The following is a 25507-nucleotide window of genomic DNA, read 5'->3' on the forward strand; positions in this document are numbered from 1 at the left end:
TTATTTAAGAACTGTCAGACGAGGAGCGCCGTCACACAGCGGGAGCCTCCCTCCATGCCAGCATGGATTGCGGAGCGGCCCGGAGAAGAAAAGAAGAAAAGAAGAAGAGAAGAAAAGAAGAAGAGAAGAGCGGGAGCCTCCCCCCCATGCTATGGGTGCGGAGCGGCCCGAGGAGAAGAAGATAGAAGACGCCGCGGAGGAGATGCTGGACGAGAACGCCGGAAGAAGAACCAGAAGAGCCAGAAGAACCAGAAGAACCAGAAGATGAAGGAAGATAGAAGAAAGAAGAAGCATTTAAATAAAGGAATTGTCAAAAACTGTCTCTTGTCATTTTTAACATTTTTGACACTTTTTTCGTGAAATGGTAGGGGTACTTATGTACCCCCTTACCATTTCACACAGGGGGGGGCCGGGATCTGGGGGTCACCTTGTTAAAGGGGGCTTCCAGATTCCGATAAGCCCTCCGCCCGCAGACCCCCACAACCACCGGCCAGGGTTGTGGGGATGAGGCCCTTGTCCTCATCAACATGGGGACAAGGTGTTTTGGGGGGCTACCCCAAAGCACCCTCCCAATGTTGAGAGCACGTGGCCTGGTACGGTTCAGGAGGGAGGGGGGGCCGCACTCTCGTCCCCCCCCTCTTTTCCTGCGGCCTGCCAGGTTGCGTGCTCGGATAAGGGTCTGGTATGGATTTTTGGGGGGACCCCACGCCGTTTTTTTTTTTTTTTTTTGGCGCGGGGTTCCCCTTAAAATCCATACCAGACCTGAAGGGTCTGGTATGGAATTTAGGGGGAACCCCACGTCATTTTTTTTTTAAATTTTGGCCGGGGTTCCCCTTAATATCCATACCAGACCTGAAGGGCCTGGTATGGAATTTAGGGGGACTCCCTCGTCATTTTTTTTTTTTAATTTTGGTTCGGGGTTCCCCTTTGGGGAATTCCCATGGCGTTTTTATCAATGAACTTCTATGTGTATTGTCGGCAATGCAATAGCCGCGAGTAGTTTTAAATGAGTTTTTTCCTTCAAAATGTCATTTTGCTGTCAGACTGTTCTAAACACAGGAAACATGCGCCCCTTTACAGTCACACTATAGACACCCCCCAGGTACGAAATTTAAAGGGATATTACACTTTTATTGATTGACTTTAAGCATTATTAAAATCACTGCTCCTGAAAAAACGGCCGTTTTTAAAACTTTTTTTTGCATTGATCCATGTCCCCTGGGGCAGGACCCAGGTCCCCAAACACTTTTTATGACAATAACTTGCATATTAGCCTTTAAAATTAGCACTTTTGATTTCTCCCATAGACTTTTAAAGGGTGTTCCGCGGCATTCGAATTTGCCGCGAACACCCCAAATTGTTCGCTATTCGGTGAACTTGCGAACAGCCAATGTTCGAGTCGAACATGAGTTCGACTCGAACTCGAAGCTCATCCCTAGTCATAATGAAGATGATTTACAAATGAACACAGCACATTTTCATTTACTCGCAGTAGTTTGCTGCATTGTAATAATACCAGTCAGAGGCAGCATATCAGTGCCCATCAGTCAGTGCCACCTATCAGTGCTGCAAAGATATCATTAGTCTGTATTGTGCTTTGAAAACTGTCACAGGGCATTAAAAAAGTATCAGTAATCGGTATCAGTGAGTACTTGAAAAAAAAGTATTGGTACATGTACTCGTTCTTAAAAAAGTGGTATCGGTGCAACCCTAATAAAAACAATAGCATTTTTATTACAATTCTTATTAACATCCACCATATATGAACATTAAAATAATTGGATCTAATGAGAAGGTTCAAAACCACCCCCCCATGATAATAGTCATGCATAGTTACTCATGAAACGCGTAGACTACTCATGACTATTATGACTATAACTAGTAAAGCTTTCTTAAAACAGATGATATATACAAGGCTCACTTTCATCACAGATCAAAACAATAATGGGCTTTTTCACCATTTCAGGATAGTAGTCAGAGCCATGAAAATTATTCCTTTATGCCTTTGCAGCAACCAGCAAATCCAGAACTCCTGGTTTATGATACAGTTACATCCAAATATTATAGAGGAACTTATTCCAAACTGCATATAGCTGTTTTAGGCTAGATAAATCTCATCAGTGCAGTGTACGGAATCATGTCTTTTACATGGGGAGGGCTTATGAATTGACACCAAAGCACAAGCAGACACCTTATTTAATTGAGACCTGCAAATGCTATGGGGGTTAACTTACTAAAGGCAAGTAGACTGTGCTCTTTGAAAGGACATTTTCTCCAAAGCTTAGTAAATGAAGGGAAACTAGCTTCCATCATCCAATCATGTGCAAGCAAATATGCAGTTTTTTTCCCCTTGCATTTAATTGGGTATTGTTTGCAAAGTGAAGCTTCACCTCATTTACTAAGCTCTGGAGCAAATGGCCTTGCACAGTCTTTATAAATTAGTGCAGTTGTAAGAACACTGCTTAATAAAAATACTAACAAAAGGGCAAAAAGCCCAAAGATGCACACATGCATTTTGAGATACAATCTTTACTTTTGTATTACTTTTTCTTAGGCGAGAACTTGGTATCAGAAGATCGTGGATATCGACTCCAGCAAAATGAAACTTGTGAAAGGTATATAATAATCATCTGTTGTACTAAAGGGTGTAGGGTGCCATTGGGTGAATACTGTCAGAACTGATGAGGCTTGGGGCAAAAAGTCATTTTATTGGCTGATCCCAACTATTTTCTGCACTTAGGTACACCCCGCACAACATCACTGCCCTAATAAGGAAGTAATATATTATCTAATTTGGATAGAAACATAAAAAATATATTACTTCCTTATTAGACTAATTAAGTCCTGAGTGGGGGATGAGATTTTCACCCATAACCCCTTCTGCAACATAAAGATGGAATTTACTGAAGGTCAGCCTTCCTTTTTGGACCCAATGAACACTTAGCACACAGACTCCAGGGAAATGTAGCACTTGTGAAAATCATGCCCACAACATTAGAAAAGCAAGACAACAGAGACAACCCTTGAACCACCGTTTGGATGTGTTTCACTGAATAAAATGGCCACGTATTAAAGTAATTGAGGATTTTTTTTTTTTTTTTTTAATAACAAACATGTTCTACTTAACTGCTCTGTGCAGTAGTTTTATACAGAATAGCCCAGTTCCTCCTTCTGGGGTCCCCTGGTGGGTCTCCTGGCTCCCACTACTCTCAATGAGTTCAGTGAGGAAGGAGAGAGAGAGCAGCGCTGCTGCTTGTGGACACAGCCCTGGACCAAGATCAGACTCAGGTTATTAACTGAGGGCTGCACCTAAAAGGTTTTTTACCTTATTGCAGAGAGTGCATTAAGGCAAAAAAACTTTAGCCTTTACAACCACTTTAATTTGAAGTAATGGTAACCCCAAGGGTGCGCAGCTCAGCGATCGGGGATGAGGTGTGTCCCTCGGGACACAGCCCATCCCAATCAGGGTAAAGAGTCAATAAAATTGTCAACAGACCGTGGTAACTAGTTGTTACCGGGTTCTCCTCCTCACACACTGAGGAGGAGATTGTGGTAAAAGCTAGTTACAGTGTAAAGTAAAACACACATATTGCCCAGTAATAAAGAGTACCTGTTACTAGCCTATCAGAGTACCCGAGTACCTGTCTCCAGCCCATCAGAGTACCCGAGTACCTGTCTCCAGCCCAGAGTAGCCAAGTACCTATCTGCAGCCTATCAGAGTACCCAAGTACCTATCTGCAGCCCATGCCTCATAGAATATGTGTTGGGGTGTTTGCTTTCCAAAATATGGTCATTTTATGGGTGTTTTCATTGTCCTGGTGCTCCAGGGCCTTCAAAAGTGTAATAGGTTATCAGGAAATTAGATATATAAATTATGATCCAAGAACACCTGACTGTGCTCCCTGCATGTTGGGCCTCTGCATGTGGCCAGGCTGTATAAAACTCTCACACGTGTGGTATTGCCATACTCAGGAGGAGTAGCAGAATGTATTTCGGGGTGTAATTTTGCTATGTACATGCTATGTGCTACATGCTATGTGTTAGAAAAATCTTATAGTCAACTTTGTGTAAAAAAATAAATAAAAAAGTTTTTCATTTTCTTTCCACATTTTTCAAAAACTTGTGGAAAAAATGACATATTCAAAAGACTCATTATGCCTCATAAAATATACTTCGGGGTGTTTGCTCTCCAAAATTGGGTCATTTTGTGGGTAAGGCAGTTTAAATTTTGGCCCACATTTATGAACAGACTAAATACAATCCACAAATTTTGGTTATTTTTAACAAAGATATTTAGCAGTATAAATTGTGGCCCAAATTTATAACCAAAATTAGTGAATGAATGAGTGACTTGACTTGTATAGCGCTACCTATGCGAACTGAATCACCTCAGGGCGCTTTGCGGCCGGTGTCCATCTGCAGGGGTCCCGGCACGCTTACAAAAATTTGTGGATATTATTTAGTTTGTTCATAAATTTGGGCCAAAATGTATACTGCTACATATCTTTGTTAAAAATAACCAAAATGAGTGGATATTATTTAGTTCACATGGTACAGGGCTGCTGTGAATGGCCCTATACTATTGGATTTCTGTGACCGATCACAGAGATCACACCAAAGTAAACAATGATGTCAGGAAGTGACATATTGTTTACTACTGTGCATGTGATCACTGATTGGCTGCAACCATCATATGGTACCAGGGCTGCCCACAGTGGTCCGATGTACCGATCAGTGGTCCCAGGGAGCGCACACAAGTTTTAAAAAAATCTATTCATGTATGTATTTTTAACTCAAAAAAGTATGTTCAACTGCTCTCAGCCTCATTCAAATCTCCAAATTCCTTTTTTGCTGCTGTGATCACCCTTCCTGTTTAGAGGGTGGCTACGTTCATTCTCCATGGTCCCACTGTATGTAGGAGTGTAGCCACCTTCTCTTGTTTGCTCTTGAGATGGACTGCGGACTATGGGATATGTAGTACCCATAGAGTAGTGCTCATGTCTTCAACTAATATGCACTTTTCATGCCAAACAAATTGAAGTGAAGGGGATAAGAAGAGGTTTAAGAGCTCATGGAGGACTTTACAAGGAGACAGAAAAATACAGTAAGAAACAATTTCATGATGTAGTAGACATGTATAGATTATTTTTGGAGAATAAGTATGGTATATCACTTTAAAAATAGTAGAAAATGGAGATTTTATTAACACTGGGAACATCCTATAGTTAGACAGTAACAGTTGCAGCATTTTATAGCAACATTAGATATAAACATACTGTTGATTTAATACAAATATGCAGCATTAATGTCTGTAAATGTCAGGTCATTCGTCGTAGACATTTATATATAGCTGTATATATGTCTAGTTTTATATAAATATCCATTTCAGGCAAGGTTTATCTTATCTAATGTACAGTAACATGCACAATTGAGATCCTTAATTTATGTTGACATGATGTTGCTTCTTAAGAGAAGCCTGAGAGATATCCATTGGTAGCACATGCAAAGCTAAGCCTGAGGGTGTTCCATAATGTCCATCCTTATGTGTGAGCCAGTACAAGCTTGGTCGGTTAATATCCCAGGGAGAAAGAAATAAGGTCAGTTTCACAGTAATGAAAAATAGATATAGGTTGAAGCCTAATCTATCCTATCATTGTAGAATTTTGTTTATATTAACTGTCTCCCTGCCGGTAGTTCTCAGTATCTCAAAAGGCAACTGTTATCAAAAAAAAAAATGCAATGGTTGCTGCTATTTTTCTGTTCATTGTATAGTTTTGTTTAATTTCATCTTGGTTTACAATTCGTTCTCAAACACTTCTATTGTTTGTACATGATTTACTTTTTGGGGAATTTTGAAACCAAAAAAAAGTTAGGCTCATTTGTTTCTTGCTTTATTTTCAAATGGCATTCAGTAGCCTACGTTTCAGCTGCATAAGGGTGGCAACCAATACTGTTTTTCCTTCCTTTTCCCACAGTCTAGTCCCTTGCAGTACTATAAGCAAATTATTTTTTATTTGCAGTTTTAGAGTAATTGAAAGGCTCAATCCTTTTCAAAGCAAGGGGAAATATGCACTAAAGCTGGGTATATACTAGTATAAATTTGTTTGACAGCTTTCATTCTAAGAATATTTGTTCCTTTTTCTAATCATTAGTGGGTTCAGATTAGTTTTCGACCACAGGGACAAGAAAATTTGAAGGAGCAGCATTGAATTTCTTATGCCGTGTACACACGGGGGGACTTTTCGGCAACAAAGGTCCGGCGGTCTTTCCGACGGACTTTCAACAGAGTTACGACGGACTTTCGACGGACCTTCTAACGAATGGACTTGCCTGCACATGATCACACCAAAGTCCGATGGATTCGTACGCGATGACGTACAACCGGACTAAAATAAGGAAGTTGATAGCCAGTACTCAATAGCTGTCCTAGCATTGTTTTTTGTCCGTCAGACTAGCATACAGACGAGTGGATTTTTCGACTGGACTTGAGTCCGTCGGAAAGATTTGAAGCATGTTCCAAATCTAAAGTCCGTCAGATTTTTGACAGAAAAGGTCCACTGTAGGTCCAATGGAGCCCACACACGGTCAAATTGTCCGGATTTGTTCCGTCGGACCAGTCTGGTCGAAAAGTCCGCCCGTGTGTACATGGCATAAGAGTGTATGTGAATGTCATTCAGTAAAGTCTATTTATTCCAAAATCGAACATTAAGAAGAGCAAACAAACTACTTTTTGAACATTTAAATGTTCTGAGAATTTTCGTACAACGTTTCCTAAGAATTTTGTATGAATTTACCTCAGAATTTTTGTAAGAATCTTTAACTGAAATACTACTAGTGTATACCCAGCTTTAGGAATAGTACACACGGGCCGAATGTCGGCTGGCATTAGCCAGTTCAATAGAAACCGGATGACATTCGGCGCCTCATGACTGAAAAAGTCTTACAACTGGCTCCCGATCAGCGCTCTCAGCCATTGGTTGAGAGTGCTGATTGGAGTGTTCTGGTGGGGGGTGGGGGGATTCCCCTGTCAGAACACAATAGCACAGCAGAGGAGATCGCTGTACTAACATCAGATTGTTCTGAGCTGTTAGGTTTTTTTCATTCTAGGCTTTTGATAGTTATCACCAGAACAATTGTAAAAGTTTGTTTTTCCTAATGTAGCACTGTCTGAGATACGCTGCTAGTTAGGTTATGCAAATTTAGTTCTATGGCTCTCCTGTAATCAGAGCAGCATGTGATTTCTTTGGAATGCTCCTGGGTTCTGAAGGCTGCAAGTTTGCTTGTTTCCCCCTGTCTTCTGGAGGCTTCTAGAATGTAGTGGGTGGGAGTCAAATGAGCAGCCTGAATATTTATGTGGTTCTAACCAATCCCTGGAGAAGTGTGCCCAGATGGTATCTGGGAGTGCATAAATAGTTTGGAGCCTTAGCAGCAGGGTTCTTTCCCAGTAAGAGAGGTTCCCAGCCAGAAAGGTTACTTCCCTTCCAGGCAGTCTAGCTGAAGATTCTGTCAGTCTCATCAAGATCCCAGCTGTGCATAGCTTTGAGAGCTAAAAGAGGGGTTTCCCTGAGGGTCCAGTCTGAAGGCTTCATTGGGGAGACTGTCTGCTTGAGTCTGGAGGGAGACATCCAAGTCCAAGGGACTTTTTTTTGTCTTTTTCTTTTTTTTTTTTTAGGATTTGTTTTCTGTTATTATCCTCTGGTGATCTGGCCAGTAACACACTTCCTGTCTTAGGGTGTCTCCTCTATCCTCTATGGCTGGAGGAGGAATGGAGTAGCAGCATAGGGAATCAATAATGTATGCTGCATTGCAAGGAGAATGCTGATGGGGGCGAGAGCAAAGTGACAATGAGATGAGCTCACGAGTATGCTGCTTCTCATTCACTGCCCATTCACAGGGGTGTGGAGAAGAACTGTGAGTGAAAATGAAACTGTAGCTGAGAAAGATCAGGTCCTCTGCTCTACCAGGCAAAACTGTGCTGCATGGCAGAGCTTTTTAACCTGGACTTGATGGACAAAATATAAATTCTTTGCAGGCAAAACAACTCTTACATAAGTGTTTTGTCTGTGTGTATCTATATGCTTGGAGTTCATCTTTATAGTAAGACTCAACTCTCACAAAATAATTTTGTAAAGCGCTGTAACTAAAGGACATCATTATTATTTTTTTCTGAATAATACAGCACTCCCCTTACGTTTTAGTTGTGTATACTGTCTGCACTATGCACATTCTGTAGACTCTTTGGGGTTAATTTACTAAAGGCTTTTCATTCTCCACTGGAATTTCCTGAATTTGGAGAACATTTACTCTGCAAAGAATACCTAATTACAAGTAAGAAAAATAATAATTAAAAAAACAGTATCTTTTAACTGCATATGATATGATACAAGAAGTCAGTAGACTAAGCTAAGGGAAAACTGAAAATTAGAAACATAGAAAAGACTTAAGTGGTTTATTAAGTCTGCCTGTTTTTGTTTTTTCTATTAAAAATAATTCCACCAACAGAAAGCTTTTTTTATGTGGAAACAAATGATAAAAACTTAATTTGTTTACAGTGTTGCATGATTTTGCAATTGCTAGTTAAAGTAGCACAGTGCTGAATAGCAAAATGCCCTGGTCATGAAGGGGTAAAACCTTACGGAGGTCAAGTGGTTATATGTATTTGTTTTATTTTGTTTTTTTTTGGGTACATTTTTTGTCTGAGTATAGATCTCTGTTTGTCCCAAGCATGTTTGAAGTCATTTTCTGTTGACTGACTCACTACCTCTGCTGGAAGTCTATTTTATCTTTTCAGGAAAATAATACTTTCTAAGATTAATCTCACCCATTATACTAAAGTTTTATGACCCCCCTCTGTGACTAGCACCCCCCCCCCCCCAGTCTATAGCTCTCCCTCTGTCTTATCTCACTAACTCTGCTGCTATCTTTATTACCATTGATTTGTATGTGTTTGTTTTTTCTTTTTTTTTTTTTCTCCTTTCCTTCAGAGATTGTGTTTTTTTTTTTTTTTTTAACATTCTGCTAAAAAAAATGAGAATCAGTACATACCCTGAAAACTTGTCTTGAAAAATTGTATGTTTGTGCAAATAAAAAAAGTATTACTGACAGTACTCAATTTTCTCTGTCACAATTGCACAAATACGGCTACATTCACATTAAGTAAGATTTATTTTGAAATTCCTTTTTGTTAATTTGAGGTCATGTCCCTGTGTTCTTAATCTTGGTTTCAAATTGAAAATCCTGCCCCCTTGAACTTTATTCCCTTGAAAAGTCAATAGCCTATTCTCCTTTCAACCCCTTGTTTAGGCTTTCTCGAGAGGTGTGCACTTGCTAAGGGAGATGGAACATCAAAGTTGTAGTGAGGTGATTACAGCCGAATGTTCCAGGTGTTGATGCATGGGCACACCCGCTTGTGGTCCAACTCAGGAATGTTCTGGAAAGCAGGGCAGTGCCACGGATGAACTAAGTGAGTGTTGGCACCACAGGAAAGGGAGTACCTGTAGATTCACCTTGCTGGCAGTCAAGAAGGATTTAACCCTATGGCACCAGTGCTTCCTTGCCCTTTAAGGGGTTTTGGATGCCAGGAGGTGGGGCGGGGTTTATGATCATGTGACTGCCGTGATCAGCTGTCAAGCCAGTCACATGATCAGAAGGCTCCCGAATGCAACGAACAATTGGGAGTTTTCCATTAGCCACTGGTAAGTGTGCTGGGGGGGGGGGAGTAGGGCACACTCTCAGCACATCTGTTTTTGCAAAACATGCAGCTGCTTGGTGCCAAGGCCCACCCGCCAAGAGGCCGCATATTTGCATTCTGTTGGCGCAAAGAGATTAAATGTGCAAAGAATGTTTTAAAAAAAGCATTTTAGCATTTACAGGTCTATGTGCAGAAACATGTTTGCTTTCAGAGTGTGCTTTATATTTGCATTAATATTTCCACGAGAGGGATGTTTAATTCATGGATACTTCCCTTCTGACAGAGTATTTGAATGAGGTGGACATCCAGGAAAGGAAAGACAAGCAAGAGCAGACGGCCTTACAAGAACTAGAGGCAGGGGTCGAAAATGCTAAATCTGTAATACAGCTACTCCAAAAACTCTCCAAAGAAGATGAGATTTCACTCTATTACTCAGGAGGAATACAGCTTCTGGCTGATGTTGTAAAGGACTGTGAGTTCTGTCTGCACCGTTTTTTTTTTCAATATTTAACTTTCTAGCTCACGGCAAAGATTGTTTTATATGACGATTCTAGTCAATGACTAGTTTAGATTCCAGTTTACATTATTAAATGTTTTTGAAACTGTATTTATATTCTGGAATACTATTTTATCCTGTGTTGCAGTGATATTCTTTCTAGTAGTGTCCAATTTAGTGCAAAGTTCAGTAAAATGCAATCATCTGATGCAAACAGATGCATGACAGGAAAGCATTAAAGTAGTTGTGAACATATGGGAGGAATTTACTAAAACTGGTGCAAACAAAATCGGGTACAGCTGTGCATAGTAACCATTCAACTACTAGGTTTTATTGTCAAAGCCTAACTGAACAAGCTGAAGTTAGAAGCTGATTGGTTACTATGCACAGCTGCACCATATTCTGTGTGCACCAGTTTTTGTAAATCTCCCCCATAATGTTATAGACACTTTAGAATACAGGTATAGCTATGCAGCTACCATAACTGCTTTTGTTTAGCTTCAGAAATTTTCTTTTTTAATTGTTTTTTTTTTTTTACAAGGTTAAAAAGTTCTGTCTTGTGACCAGGCATCTCTTCTTCCTGATAGCGAGGTGTGTGGTTGCAGGACACTGTACAGACACACAACGTCCCTGTATTCCATAATCTGTTCAGTCTGAAGCAAGAAGCAAGCTGTGGGTGTGTTTAAGAGGCAGGCCAGGATTGGGAGGGTGTGTGTGCCAGAGGCAGGCTGTGATTGGGGGGGTGTGGTGGCTGAACAAACTGCACAATACAGACATGGTGTGTGTCTGCACAGTGTCCCATATCTGTGAATGGCCAACCAAAAGATGAAGACTGACCACAATAACAACAATCAGCTTCTGTGTTTTGTGTGGTCAGTTTAGAACAAGGGAGAAAGGAAGATACTTCAGATGGAACAAATACATGAGAATGATAGAGGTTATGATTTATAAATACACATATGTGAACTCACACATAGAAAAAAATAACTACAGGTTTTTAGGGTCATATACACTTTAGCAACTGGCATGTAAGTAAGAAAGTAAACCAGTAGTACATAAAACAACATATGGTCAAATTTGTATTTAAATGACAAGTGCAGTCAAAATATAACTTTAATGCAGTATTAGACCCAAAAACAAAATGTAATAAATTGTAGTTCACAAATTCCTAGATGTGATGGTTGTATTAGTTTCCTTTATTAGCTTTTTCCTTTATTTTCACCTGGGGATCTGGTCGGTAATTCTGTTATTTTTCAGCTTCCTTGAACAGATCAAGCTGTCCAGACATGGTAGCAGTTAGTGAGTTGAGAAAAATCATTTAACACTGATGGGGGTGCTTGCAATTGTCAGCTTTTAATAAAAGAAAAAAAAATGCTGTAACGGCTCAGCCTTAGCTGAACTGCTTAGTGTAAGCTGGAGTTCAGTTACTCAAGTCCACCTAAATCTGCTAGTAAACCTAACTCTGCCCTCTACCCCAGAATGACAATGCCACTGTCCAAAGGTGTCTGCTTTACTACTTCGACCAGAATGCACGCATCCTAAGACAGGAATTGTGTTACTAGCCACATCACCAGGTAAAATAAAGGTAAAAAAAGAAAAAAGAAAACGAATGCAGCTACCACATCTAATGGTTGGTAAGCTGCAATATACTTTTACTTTTTTTTTTTTGTGTTTAATACTACTTTTAGATAAACATGCCAATTAATTCAGTTCTGTATTCAATAAAACATTATTATTATTTTTAATACAAGCAGAGTGAGTATTTAAATTTGACATGCTATCAGCCTCTTGCAGTCACTGTACAGCAGAGCTCAGGCTTGGAGAGAAAGAAGCTGCTTAAAGGAGAAGTCCAGCCTGAGCTAATTTGGGTGGGCTTCTCCTATGGGTCACAGGAGTGCAATTCGTTTTGCACTCCTGTGACCTGTTTTCAGCAGAGCGGGTTGAAGTCTGCTCTCTGCTGACACCACACAGATCAGTCCAGGCACCACGTCATCACGAAAATAAAGTCTGGATCCCCCAGGTGCCTGGACTGGTGCCCGGCCGCTCCCTGCCCCTCCACAGCTCAGCACTCCAGTGAGCGCAGGGGGTCAGAGCGGAGAGCTCCTGATTGAGAGTCAGCAGCTCTCTGCTCAGGGAGCTGTGAGAACTGAGTGATCAGCGATGTTCGATCGCTTGGTTCTCAGTGTAGAGGTGCTGGGGGACCGATGCTGCATCCACCTAGGTAAGCATGAATCTGAAAACAAAAAACATACTTCTCTTTTAAGGATCCAAGCAATTAATGAGCTGGCAAAGAACATGCTGATAGTAGAAGGAAGAGTGGGCTCACTGTTGAGTCACATGCTGGAGCCTTAGCTTATTTAAGACTCGCATGTTAAATTTTGAAGGACATAGTCACCCTATGGCTTAGTGCAAAACTTTGTACATCATTTTATCTCTTATATACTGTAACAGTTGATATTTTTAAGTTTTATGTGTCTGTTTTTGCATGCAGGTACAGCACAAACTCTATTTAGAACTAGTAATGGGTTCAGTATCATTGGAGAAAACAGAATTATTAATAGGTAAGAGATGCAAATCGCAAGAGCTTGTCCAAAACATGCATTTCTAGTTTAAAAAAAATGATTCCCCCCAAAATGTAAGTGTGAAATGTTTTGAGTAGTCATCATTTATTTGTTAGGTAATTGATAATTAGGCCATGTACAGTATATCAGACAGTTGTACAAATGTAATGCAATAAAGAAGTACATAATTTTTTCCTCTATGCATACCTTGCTTGATTAGGTGAATGCATTTTTATAGTAACTTTATTTTTTACATTAAGTTACATCACTAATATGTGTCTTATTTTTTTGATCATGTTGTAGTGATATGTTTATTTTCCCTTCACTTAGGAGCCTTACCACCAGACAACCTGACCTCATAGACTCAGATCTAAGTATTTCAGTCCTCACATTATGGCAAGCAGTCTGCAATGGAAATGGTAATTTGATATTGGTGTATGGTGCTATCCACTTAGTGAGTTCAGTATTTCTATAGGGACAATTATTCATTACTAACTTTTATTTATAAGCTTAAAGCAGTATTAAACCCAAAACCAAAAACTGTAATATATTGCAGATTACCAATCATTAGATGTAGTTGCTGCCTTAGTTTTAATTTTTTTTTTTACGCTTTCTTCCTTCTGTTTTTACCTGGTGATCTAACCTGTAACACACCTCCTGTATTAGAGTGCCCCGACTCTTGATGAAGGACCACAGGGGCACCACTGGACAGCAGCATAGTTAATCTGGGGGGAGGGAATTGTTAGATGTACTAACAGCAGGGGCGGACTGACCATTGAGCGACTCGGGCACTGCCCGAGGGCCCTGGGCCACTAGGGGGCCCCATCAGGGTTGCCAGCCTCAGTAAAACCAGGGACAGTATGTATAAATCTGTGTTTTTTTTACATCTGTCTGTGTATACTGTGTGTACATGTATGTGTATACCTTGTGATTGTATACTGTGTGTGTGTATACTGTGTGGCCCCGTAATCTCTGATTGCCTGGGGGACCCATAATCTCCTATTGCCCAGGGGCCCCATGAGTTATCAGTCCACCCCTGACTAACAGTTAAGGTCCAAAACTAAGAAGTACAGTATAAGTCTTTTAAACATCACCCATGTGTGGGAAAATGTGAACAAAACATGTTAAACCACTGCAAGTGTATTCCTTCACCAGTGCAACGCCAAAAAGGTTTACCGGAAAAAAAAATTGACCTTTTGTGTAGAACAGTCAAGTAGCTCTTAATTATGGTAAAGAAGAGACAAATTATGCCTTTAAGATGTATCGCCATCTTCTTCCAGTACAACTGTCACCTCTGATTCATGGGAGCACATATGAGGAAATGTGACAAAGGGGTCCTGCATGGCTCCAAAAGGTTGCACTGATTCTTTTGTGATGTGATCTCTCTGCAATAAAAGTTTTGGACTGCAAGTGAAGATCCATGGTGTGCTGGCGAATATGTGTACTGAAAATGTTACATAGTTACATTGTTTAAGGAGTTGAAAAAAGAGAAAAAGTCCATCGAGTTCAACCTACTGTATATGTGTATTATTTTTATTATCCAACAATTTCCAAAGTTCTACACATTCTGCTTTCTGGGGAAGACATCTAAATTTTTTTTTAAGTTGCTAGATAAAAAAACCTTCTCTGTGCAGCAGCCCCCCCAGTACTTACCTGAGCCCCATCCCAATCCAGCAATGTGCACGAGCGCCTCGGCTCTCCAGGGACTTTCCTCATTGGCTAAGACAGCAGTAGGAGCCATTGTCTCCCACTTCCTTCAATCACAGCCAGTGAGCCAATGAAGAGAGAGAAGGGGTTGCGCCAAGACGCACTTCTGTGTATGCACACAGAGCAGCAGCTTGGGAGTGCTGGGGGGTGTCCCCATTGCAAGCTGTTTGCTGTGGGAGAACTTGGCAGGAGGGAGGGGCCAGGAGCACCAGTGTGGGACCCAAGAAGAGGAGGATCGGGGCTGCTCTGTGCAAAACCACTGCACAGAGCAGGTAAGTATAACATGTTTTTTTCTTTTTTTCTTTTAATTATAGCTTTTAATATTGCTTTAAATCTCATGGCCACTTGTGCTCTTTAAGTATCTTAGAGTAAACAGTTAAAAGTTTTTGGAGTTGTCTTTGATATTAATCATATCCTCCTCATATCCCCCTCTTCTCCAGAGTGAAAACTGTCATCTATCCAATTGATCCTCAAATCTGAGGTCTTCCATCCCCCTTATTGATTTTGTTGCATTTTACTGAAATCGGACGGATAGAATGGTGCTTTTAGCTGCGGATTTTCTAGTTTTCTACCGCAGCTAAAAGCACACAATGCTTTCCTATGGCCCCATTCACACACTGCGTTTAGATTACCTGCGGTTTTGTGCGGATAGAAAAAATAGAATTGACTGCGTCCAGGAGCGATTTAGCGCAGCAATCCGCACATAACCGCAGGTAATCGCAGTGCACTGTGTCAGCTGCGGATAGCAACGCCGAGCTGGCTCGCTCATCGGGAAAGGAAAAATGTTTTTTCCTTTCCCAATGACAAGCACGGGGATCTGACTTGGATCCCCGCCAATACCAGGCACTGTGTTTGGTATGAATCTTGAGGGGGAACTCCATGACAAAATTTAAATAAAAAACCGGCATGGGTTCCCCTCCAAGAGCATACCAGGCCCTTCAGTCTGGTATGGATTCCAAGGGGCACCCCCTACGCCAAAAAAAAACGGTGTGGGGGTCCCCCCAAAATCCATACCAGACTCTTATCCGAGCATGCAGCCTGGTCAGTCAGGAAAGGGGGTGGGGACAAGCGAGCGCCCCCCCCTCCTGAACCGTATCAGGCCGCATGCCCTCAACATGTAATGCCTTGAGCGAGGTCCGCAACCAATTCTAAAGGCATGGGGCGTGGCCACCGGGTGATGTCACCCGGTGACCTCGCCTCCTTATGACATCACAGTCCCATCATGCCCTGGGACTGTGACGACATAAGGGGCAGGGTCACCGGGTGACATCAACCGGTGGCCACGCCCCATGCCTATATAATTGGTTGCGGACCTCGCTCACGGCATTACAGCGAGAGGAAGCATCATGTCAACATCTCTGGAAGAGAAGAGAAGAGGGAAGAAGACATCTCAAAAGACCGGGCTCCTCCGCTAGCAAAAGAGCCGTAAAAGAGCAGAAGATAGCGGAGGAGCCCGGCAGAAGGAAGAAGGCACCGGAGAAGAACCAGATAGCGTGGAGACGACACCGGAGAGAGGGAGAAGAGGTCTGAGAGACCCCCGAAGTCGGCAGAAGACCCCCGAAGTCGTAAGAAGAACCCCGGAGCTGTCTAATAAATTACTTTTAAAACCTGTGTTGTGTTTTTTTTTTTTATTGACACTTTTTTCCCCAGGTGAATGGGTAGGGGTACAATGTACCCCATACTCATTCACATAGGGTGGGGGGGGGCCGGGATCTGGGGGCCCCCTTATTAAAGGGAGCTCCTGGATTCCGATAAGCCCCCCGCCCACAGACTCCGACAACCAATGGCCAGGGTTGTCGGGAAGAGGCTCTTGTCCTCATCAACATGGGAACAAGGTGCTTTGGGGTGGGGAGACCGCAGGGCACCCCCCCTTGCCCCAAAGCACCAACCCCTCATGTTAAGGGCATGTGGCCTGGTATGGTTCAGGAGGGGGGGCGCTCGCTCGTCCCCACCCCCTTTCCTGACCAACCGGGCTGTGTGCTCGGATAAGGGTCTGGTATGAATTTTGGAGGGACCCCTACACCGTTTTTTTGGCGTAGGGGTGCCCCTTGGAATCCATACCAGATCGAAGGGCCTGGTATGCTCTTGGAGAGGAACCCATGCCAGTTTTTTATTTAAATTTTGGCGTGGAGTTCCCCTGCAAGATTCATACCAAACACAGTGCCTTGTATTGGTGGAGATCCAAGTCGGATCCCCGTTCTATATGAGTTGGTACCCTGTCGGGTTGCTATGGAAATGGCAAACCGCAGCTAACCCAACCGCAGCTAATCGCACTGTACAAATGCAGCTGATCGCAGTGTCTGGTGTCTTGAATTTCACAGAAAAAAAAACATGCTTTTAACTGTGGCAGAATAGCCATCTGTGTGAAAGGCACCTAAACCTGTTTTTGGTGCGTGTGTGTGTGTGTGTGTGTTTTTTTTTTTTTTTTTTAATAACTCTTTTAGTTTGTTTTTTAAAGGAACAAAACACCTAAAATATTTTTTTTTCTACAGAAGGGAACCAGCACTTTTTTATCACCCAAAGAAATGTAAGCAATCAGATCCTAGCACTGCTGTCTTCAGAGGTCCCTGATGTTCAAAGAATGACACTGGCCCTTCTAAAGATTTACTCCTCAACAGCTGATGGAAGACTCCTTCTGGTCAAACACTTAGACCCATCCAAGTATGTTCATAAGCTTTTACTATAATCTTGAATGCATTTTTTATAGGGCTTGTAAACATATATAATATTCCTCATTGGGCATTTTGGGCAGGGTTAAAAAAAAATATATTGCTTCATTTTGATCATAGTTTTTGGAGTAGCTTATAAAAGACAAAAGTTGAAATAGTGAAGTTCTTTTTAGCTCATTCTAAATATGATGTGGAAAACATGATTATAGACCAGGGGTCTCCAAACTTTCTAAACAAAGGGCCAGTTTACCATCCTTCAGACTTTAGGGGAGTCCGAACTGTGACCAATGGGAGTAGAAAGGGAGTAGTCAGTGGGGAAAAAATAATGCCCCATTATTTGTTTCAGTGGGAGTACTTGTGCCCTGTCATTGGTGTCAGTGGAAGGAATTGTACCTCATCATTGGTGTTATTGGGAGAAATTGTGCTCCATCATTGGTGCAGTTGGGAGGAATTGTACCCCATCCTTGGTGTCATTAGGAGGAATTGTACCCCATTGTTGATGTCATTGGAAGAAATTGTGCCCCACCGTTGGTGTCATTGGAAGAAATTGTGCCCCTTCATATGTGTCAGTGGGGGAATTATGCTCTATTGTTGGTATCAGTGGATGAAATAGTGCCCCAAGGGCCGGATAAAGGCAAACAAAGGACCGCATTTGGCCCCCAGGCTGCAGTTTGGAGACCACTGTTATAGACGATCACGAAGCATATTTTCAAGTTGTGGGCTTTAACAGGGAGCTTGGGTTCAGTGTGTGCAGGCATGTTGAGCTTTCTAATTAGAAAGCTTAGCACTAGCTTTACACTTGATGCCTGCTCTTGTGAGCTGATTATGGCACCTTCTGCACTAGGAAATAAAAAATGATGAGCATCTCCCCCTCCCTAAGTATTCTAAAGCATACAATCACACAAGCAATGGTTCACGTTAAAATTGAAGCCGTCATCCTAGACAGAGTTGCCTCTTATGAAAAACTATGGAGACCTTGAATTGCCCATTACTTACCTTCTTATTTTGATTACTTACTCCTGTTGTCATAATCTGCAAGCTATCCTAACCAAGGTCCTCTTTAGAGGGCCCTGTCTACCTCTGACCTCTGTTGCCTTATGAGTTTATGTGAAATCTCCATTAATAACTGTAAAATGTTGTAATTATGAATATATTTCATTTAGCTTGCATCTATGAAAGCCAGGCAAAAGGGTTTCATTGAACTCTTGTTAAGAGCAGACAATGCGGGCTGAGGCTTGTATATACAAACAATGGAGAGCCAATTCCATTGTTTTACACCTACTAGCTTCAAAGGGTCCCTTCGTGGTCGCCATCTGTTCAAAGGGTCCCATGCTGGGATATGCATTGGAGGGAGCCCAACCCATAATCAACTTCCAGGGGAAATTCAATTACATCTTCTGCCCAGAATAGCCACAAGGATTTGCAGGAAAGGGGGCTGACCTTTTGGAGTAAGCCCTCCAATCATGATCCAAGCTAGTCCAACCTATGGGGCATCAGCATGAAGGGATATACTCAGAGCTAAGGGAGACCAGGCACCAGGATGAGACCTTGGTAAGAATGGGTAATTATGGGAAAGGTATGCCCTTTTACTTGTAACTAAATATGGTGTAGATGTGTGTAGATTACTGTATTAAGGAATATACTCTGTATTCCTTCACGTAAATATTTTATTTCAACCTAATATTTTTCTTCCTTGGTGTAAGGAGATAGATAATTGTGTATTAGATACACTCTCATTTAACCCACATCATATCTATGAGGTATGAAAAATCTTAAATATAGATTTTTCAGTGTAACACCTCCCTCCTCTTCTCTATACCCCCCACCCCATTTTGTTCCACTTGCTACTTAGCCTGTACCATCCCTCTCCATCTTCTACTTCCTCTCCTACTGGTCCCCTACACAGCTTTCCTAAGCCTGTCCTTGATATCATAGGAGTACAGACTGCCCTCTTTCCACTTTTTGGGAGTATTTATACAGACTGATTTTGACATCCACCCTCAGGTTTCTCCCATAAGCTTCCTTAGAGAGCCTCTGGTGTAGCACTTAATACCCTATTCCCACCACCCCTTTCCAAGGCTCCCAGTTATACCTCTATAGTACTTTCTAACCAGATTTATTTATTATTTTCATTATTGATCCTAGTTTGCAACCTAACCTTCTCCCACTGGGGGGCTTGCCCCCTTTTGTCATACACTGCATATCTGGACACTGCCCCTTCCTTGTAATTCTTTAACCACTTCAGCTCCGGAAGATTTACCCCCTTCATGACAGGCCATTGTTTGCGATACAGCAATGCGTTATTTTAACTGACAATTGTGCGACCGTGCCACACTGTACCCAAATACATTTTTTGTCCTTTTTTCCTGACAAATAGAGATTTCTTTGGTGGCATTTGATCACCGCTGCATTTTTCTATTTTTGCGCTATAAACAAAAAAAGACCAGCCATTTTGAAAAAAAAACCCAATATTTTTCACTTTCTGATATAAATTAGGCCCCCCCAAAAATTTTTAAAAATCAAATTTCTTCATCAATTTAGGCCAATATGATTTCTGCTACATTTTTTTCGTAAAAAAAAAAAACCCTCAATAAGCATCTACAAACTTTGGGATATTTTTATTTTATTTACTTATTTATTTCTACTAGTAATGGTGGTGATCATCAACTTATAGCGGGACTGCGATATTGCGGCACACAAATTGGACACCTAACTGACACTTTTGACAATTTTTGGAGACCAGTGACACTAATACAGTGATCTGTGCCAAAAAATATATACTGTCACTGTACTAATGACATTGGTTGGAAAGGGGCTAACATCAGAGGTGATCAAAGGGTTAAATGTGTGCCTAGTTTGTGCTTGCTCACTGTGGGAAAGGTGCTTTGACTAGGGGAAGGCAAAGATCTGTGTTCCTGATTTGCTGCTTTGCAAAAACACAGGATCAATACCTTCCCTTCTGACAGAATGACAATCTGCCTTGTTTACATAGGCAGATAATCATTCTGCCTGTGTTCCATGTAATTGGTGGGTGCCGGCAGACATTGAGTCCACGGTAACCCACCACCCGCGACCCATTGATTACACAGCATGTGCACCCCTGACCTGGAAGTGTCAGTTCACATATTAGGTACGTGACCTGGCGCAGGTTGTCCGCCCTGCCACAATTCATCTGCGGTGTCGGGCGTGAGGCGGTTAAATATGCTATTTGTTGATGGCATATACTTTAAGCCTCTTTGTTGTGATCATTTTTTCATGCACTTTGTTATACTTCAATAAAATAGTCGAACAAGAAAATGCTGAGTGCTTCCGGTTTCTGAGTCACTCAACTGATTCAGGATGGTGTCAGGTCGGACAAAGCCTGCAGCTGCTAATAGGTAAGTAGTAAAGAGTTTTTATTGTTGGTGTAGGTTATGGAAAATTGAGGGAAGGGGCAGAAGAAGGTAAAAGATAAGTGTTGGACTTTACTTCTGCTTTAAAGATGTTTGATACAAAAAAAAATAAAAGGATGTACACATAATTGGATTCTTTTTTATTCCCAATGCACGTGCCGGGGTCCTCACATCGTAATTTTTCAGTGCAGTCTTTTAAAGTATGTTTAGAACAATGACAAATTGACCCTTTCATCCAAATGTAACACTGTTCTGCTAAAGTATCCAGATACTTTCTTCTCTGCTCTCACATTCTTTATTCATAAAAACCTGGGAGCAGACAAATTCTATGGTAAGCTTATCTCCAACTATTTTTCAAGGCTATTTTAATTGATTGCTGTTGATCCACAGAAGAAGTATTCAGCAGTGAAATGTTGTAATTTTCTGTTGCAAGGGCAGCAATGTATACCTGTACATAATACAATACAATATATATATATATATATTTCTCACATTACCGTTAGAAGAACATAAAAAAATGTGTTTTTATTTATGAATAAGAAGCATTTTTAAGCTGATAACAAAAGCTCCTTGCTGAGCCTGAACAGTAGGCTTGGGAAATGTTTGTTGTTATAAACGGAAATGGTGGAGACCACTGCTAAGCAGAGAAAATAAAACTAATTCTAATGTAAATGAGTTGCCAAGAGATATGAACAATCTTTTTGCATAAAGACTCAAGAGTCCGCTACCCGTACATTTCCAGGGAATAAAAGGAATCACTTTGGTATCATTAACTTTGCAGAACATCGCAGTCCTGCATCAGCAAACATGCAATAAACATTCCTTTGCCTAAAGAGTTTAAAAAAGTATCTGTGCACAGTTAGAACTCTAAAATCACAAATGTAAATTAAATGGCCACACTGGACATTTTCCCTAATTTTGCTTATTGTTTTTTCTTCCCTATGAATTGTTATTTTTTGTTTTGCTAATTAACCCCTTCCTGACGAGTGTATGCATGTATGCAGCCTCATAAAAAGTAGGTTTTCTTTCGTGGGGCTGAATATATGCGCCGCTGTATTTGTGCTGAGAGCATGCTGCACAGTGTACTCCCAGAAGAGGCCAAACTTTCCAAAGTTTTCCTTTGATAATAAAAGAAATCAAGAGATATCCATTACCAAAACCACCAAATAAAAACCCAATTTGTCCTGTCAAAAATAAGGTGTAATTCACCTGGATACACCAAGTAGTTGTAATAATATGTACAGTTTTACCAACACAGGATTTGTCATGAAGGGGTTAATAATAAGAGGCATTTTTATGCTTATTAATATTATAGTGGAGTTCCACCCACTTTTAAAACTTTTTCTCAAAAGTATTATTAGAGCATATATTTTCTGTAATAGAAAGTTTTTTTTTTTTTTATGTCAGCTTACCCAGACAGTAAGGTTTTCTATTTAGCTTCCGCCTTCTGCCACCCGCAGGTATGTCCGTAATATCCGGCGGTGCACTGTCTCCTGGGAGCTTTGTGTCATTCCCAAGAGTCAGTGTGCATCGCTGCCGCTCATCAACATGATATTTCGAAACGGGAAGTGACGCGATGACGGAAGTGATGTATGTTGCTTATCTTCATTGCCATCACCGCAAGGGGGGCACTTCCAACGACAATGCCGGTTGTGATGGCAACGTGAGAAGTTTACGGCGATGCGAGCCTTTCATACTGTGCGTGTGCAAGAATGGGTGGTACATGCTGGTCATTCAGCTGCAACGTATCCTGGAAGATTATGCTTGTGGCTTCACATGCCCACAATCAATATGGGAACTGCCAAGACAGGAAAATATAAGGTTTTTTTTTATCTGAAATCTGAAATCTAGCGGCAAAATTTACTAAAATCGTGAGTGGCATTAGTCTGTTATGATCCTAAGATATGCATTATTAAAAAAAAATCTAACATGTCGTTGGAACTCCGCTTTAAGCATTTTTATTAATTATAATAAGGGTATATATCTTTCAAAAGTATCATATTTAAAGCAGAACGCCAAGTTTTAATGAGTATTTTACCCCAACATTTCATTTTCCTGATATGTGTCTGTTGTATCATGTACTTGTGTTAAAAAAGTATCCTGTTCTCTAAGTTTTTCTTCCTTTGTGTAAAAAAAAAATGATGATCCTGCCAGCTCCCCTGCTTTCCTGTTTCAAACTGATCATACTAAGAATGAGAGTACATTCATTCTAGCATGGTCAGTTCTATGGCTGTGAGTCAAAAGCTAGATTTACTTAGCATCCTATGCTAGGAGGGCGCTACAAAGATAACGAAAGATGAGCTCCTGCCTTACCTTCAGTCTTGCATAGTTGTACATGCTCCTCTTCTGAACAGAAAATGCTTGAACTGATTTAACTGTGTGCAAATCTGACAGTGTGTTTTAAAGCGGTAGTAAACTGCTGTTGATGGGAAAAAAAAAATCTCCTGCAAGGCGCATCACATACTAGCACATTATGAGAGACTTGCCTTAGAACAAAGCCCTCCAGCGCACCGCTGTCACCACTGAGAGAGCTGACATCTTTCTACGGTCTTCCTTCCGGGTTTTCATCCTTCAGCTACATGAGTGGCCAGGGGCGCAATGAGCTTGGGAGCCAACCGTTTTACACCACGAGTTCTGAAGGTACGGCACTGTATGTCCGACCTTCAGAGCGCATGTGCTGGTAACGTCACCGGCTGCATGCACTCTGAATATCTCCTAAACTGTGCAAGTACCTACAGGTAAGCATCACTATAGGCTTGCCTGCAGGCACAAGTGGTAGAACAGAGTTTACAACCACTTTAAGAGTTGTCAGTTGCAAGTCAGATTGAGCCCACTTCATTTCAAAGCTAGAGGACATCCAGGATCATCTAGTCTTTTCTTCCTCAACCTTACTGTTCTTGGCCCTTTTCACTCCTCCACCCCAAACTTGCTCATCCATGTCTTTATGGACCTTGCTTTGTGCACTGGTTCAAATGATTTGGTGGAGGGGGGATTATGGTGTGGGGTGGTTTTTCAGGGTTTGGACTTGGCCCCTTAGTTCCAGTAATTGGAACTCTTAAGGCGTCAGCATGCCAAGACATTGTGGACAATTTCATGTTCCCAACTGGGGAGTTTTGGGGATGGCCCCTTCCTGTTCCAACATGACTGCGCACCAGTGCACAAAGCAAGGTCCACAAAGACATGGATGAGGGAGTTTAGGGTGGAGGAACTTGACTGGCCTGCAAAGAATTCTGACCTCAACCCGATAGAACATCTTTGGGATACATTAGAGCTTAGACTGCGAGCCAGGCCTTCTCGTCTGACATCAGTGCCTGGCCTCATAAATGTGCTTCTGGAAGAATGTTCAAACATTCCCATATACACACTCCTAAACCTTGTGGACAGCCTTCCCAGAAGAGTTGAACCTGTTATAGCTGCAAAGGGTGAGACAACCTAATATTGAACCCTATGGACTAAGACTGGGATGCCATTAAAGTTCATGTGTATTGAAAGGCAGGCGTCACAATACTTTTGGTAATATAGTGTACTTATTATGTTCCTGCATTGTTTTTTGATTTGTTTAATTTATAAAGCCCAAAATTGAGTCAGTATGCCTATAATCTTTCATAATCCATGAAGAGTATTTATTCTAAATACATGTTATTTATGGTTTTCAGTGTGTTCTGAATAGGATCTGTGTATCACATACTTCTAAGATTCTTATCCCTTTAGTCCCAAATCCCTCTTTCTAAAAATTAGTAATGAACACTATCAGCTGACACTTTCTTTCATCTTCTAGGTTGTTGAAATCTCTTCTAGAATATGTGTCAGTAATGGATGGGAGAGCAGGTGAAGCCATGGACATACTGTACGGCCTGACACAGGACCAGAGGTAATACACTTTAGGTTGACTTCTCTGTCATACACTGCTAAAAAACAGCTTTTATAGAAAGTCAGTGCTTGTGGAACATTACAGGAAATTTTGAGGGGATATCAATCCATCCGAGAATTCAAATCATGTTCTTATTACTTTTTTATTTGTAGCAAATAGAAGATATGTGAAAACATACGAGTACCTGATTTCTGCAATGCTTCAAATGTATGTCTATTACCATCACTTTCAGCTTTGCAAGACAGCTTTTCAAACTTTTCCTTCAAGTGCATATACAAATATACTATAATAAACAGCCAAATTTACATTTAGAACATTCAATATTTATAATGTTTAGAGTGGCAAAAAAAGTATGTGAAGCCCTTGGTATTAACTTGCTTTCTGAACTAATTAAAATTTTTAATTGTAAAAATAAAATGTGATCTAATCTGATCTGCCAGTTCCAGTCATGTCTTCAAGCCATTAGCTTTTACCTGTGGGTTCTTCTTTACCTCATTGAGGAAGTTGCATTATGCCTTGGGAGTCATCCTGGATGGGTGCACACTTCTAGAAAGAGTAGCCACAGTACTAAACTGTCTCAATTTAACCATTTGCCGACCTAGCCTTCTTCTGACATTTGTCAGAATATATATACAGTCTGGTCCATAAATATTGGGACATTGACACAATTCTAATCTTTTTGACTCTATACACCACCACAATGGAATTGAAATGAAATGAGATGTGCTTTAACTGCAGACTTTCAGCTTTAATTTGAGGGTATTTACAGCCAAATCAGGTGAACGGTGTAGGAATTACAACAGTTTGTATATGTGCCTCCCACTTTTTAAGGGACCAAAAGTAATGGGACAGATTAACATTCATCCATCAAACTTTCACTTTTTAATACGTGGTTGCAAATCCTTTGCAGTCAATTACAGCCTGAAGTCTGGAACGCATAGACATCACCAGACACTGGGTTTCATCCCTGGTGATGCTCTGCCAGGCCTCTACTGCAGCTGTCTTCAGTTCTTGTTTGTTCTTGGGGCATTTTCCCTTCAGTTTTGTCTTCAGCAAGTGAAATGCATGCTCAATCAGATTCAGGTCAGGTGATTGACTTGGCCTTTGCATAACATTCCAC

At 41.2% G+C, this 25507-nt stretch overlaps 1 protein-coding gene across 3 annotated transcripts in view; it reads left to right on the top strand.

Annotated features, from left to right (window-relative positions):
- Positions 1-25507, top strand: part of TTC12 (tetratricopeptide repeat domain 12) — a 355554-nt gene that overhangs the window by 214206 nt on the left and 115841 nt on the right. For 2 of the 3 annotated variants that reach the window (XM_073603090.1, XM_073603092.1), the window contains 6 exons: positions 2555-2615; positions 9975-10163; positions 12679-12748; positions 13079-13167; positions 16948-17116; positions 24295-24387. In XM_073603090.1, the coding sequence (XP_073459191.1) occupies positions 2555-2615; positions 9975-10163; positions 12679-12748; positions 13079-13167; positions 16948-17116; positions 24295-24387 (671 nt within the window). The remainder of the gene's footprint in view (positions 1-2554; positions 2616-9974; positions 10164-12678; positions 12749-13078; positions 13168-16947; positions 17117-24294; positions 24388-25507) is intronic. The other variant, XM_073603091.1, reaches the window with a different exon arrangement.

The sequence above is a fragment of the Aquarana catesbeiana genome, linkage group LG10 (assembly GCF_042186555.1).
Source record: "Aquarana catesbeiana isolate 2022-GZ linkage group LG10, ASM4218655v1, whole genome shotgun sequence".
Lineage (NCBI taxonomy): Eukaryota > Metazoa > Chordata > Amphibia > Anura > Ranidae > Aquarana > Aquarana catesbeiana.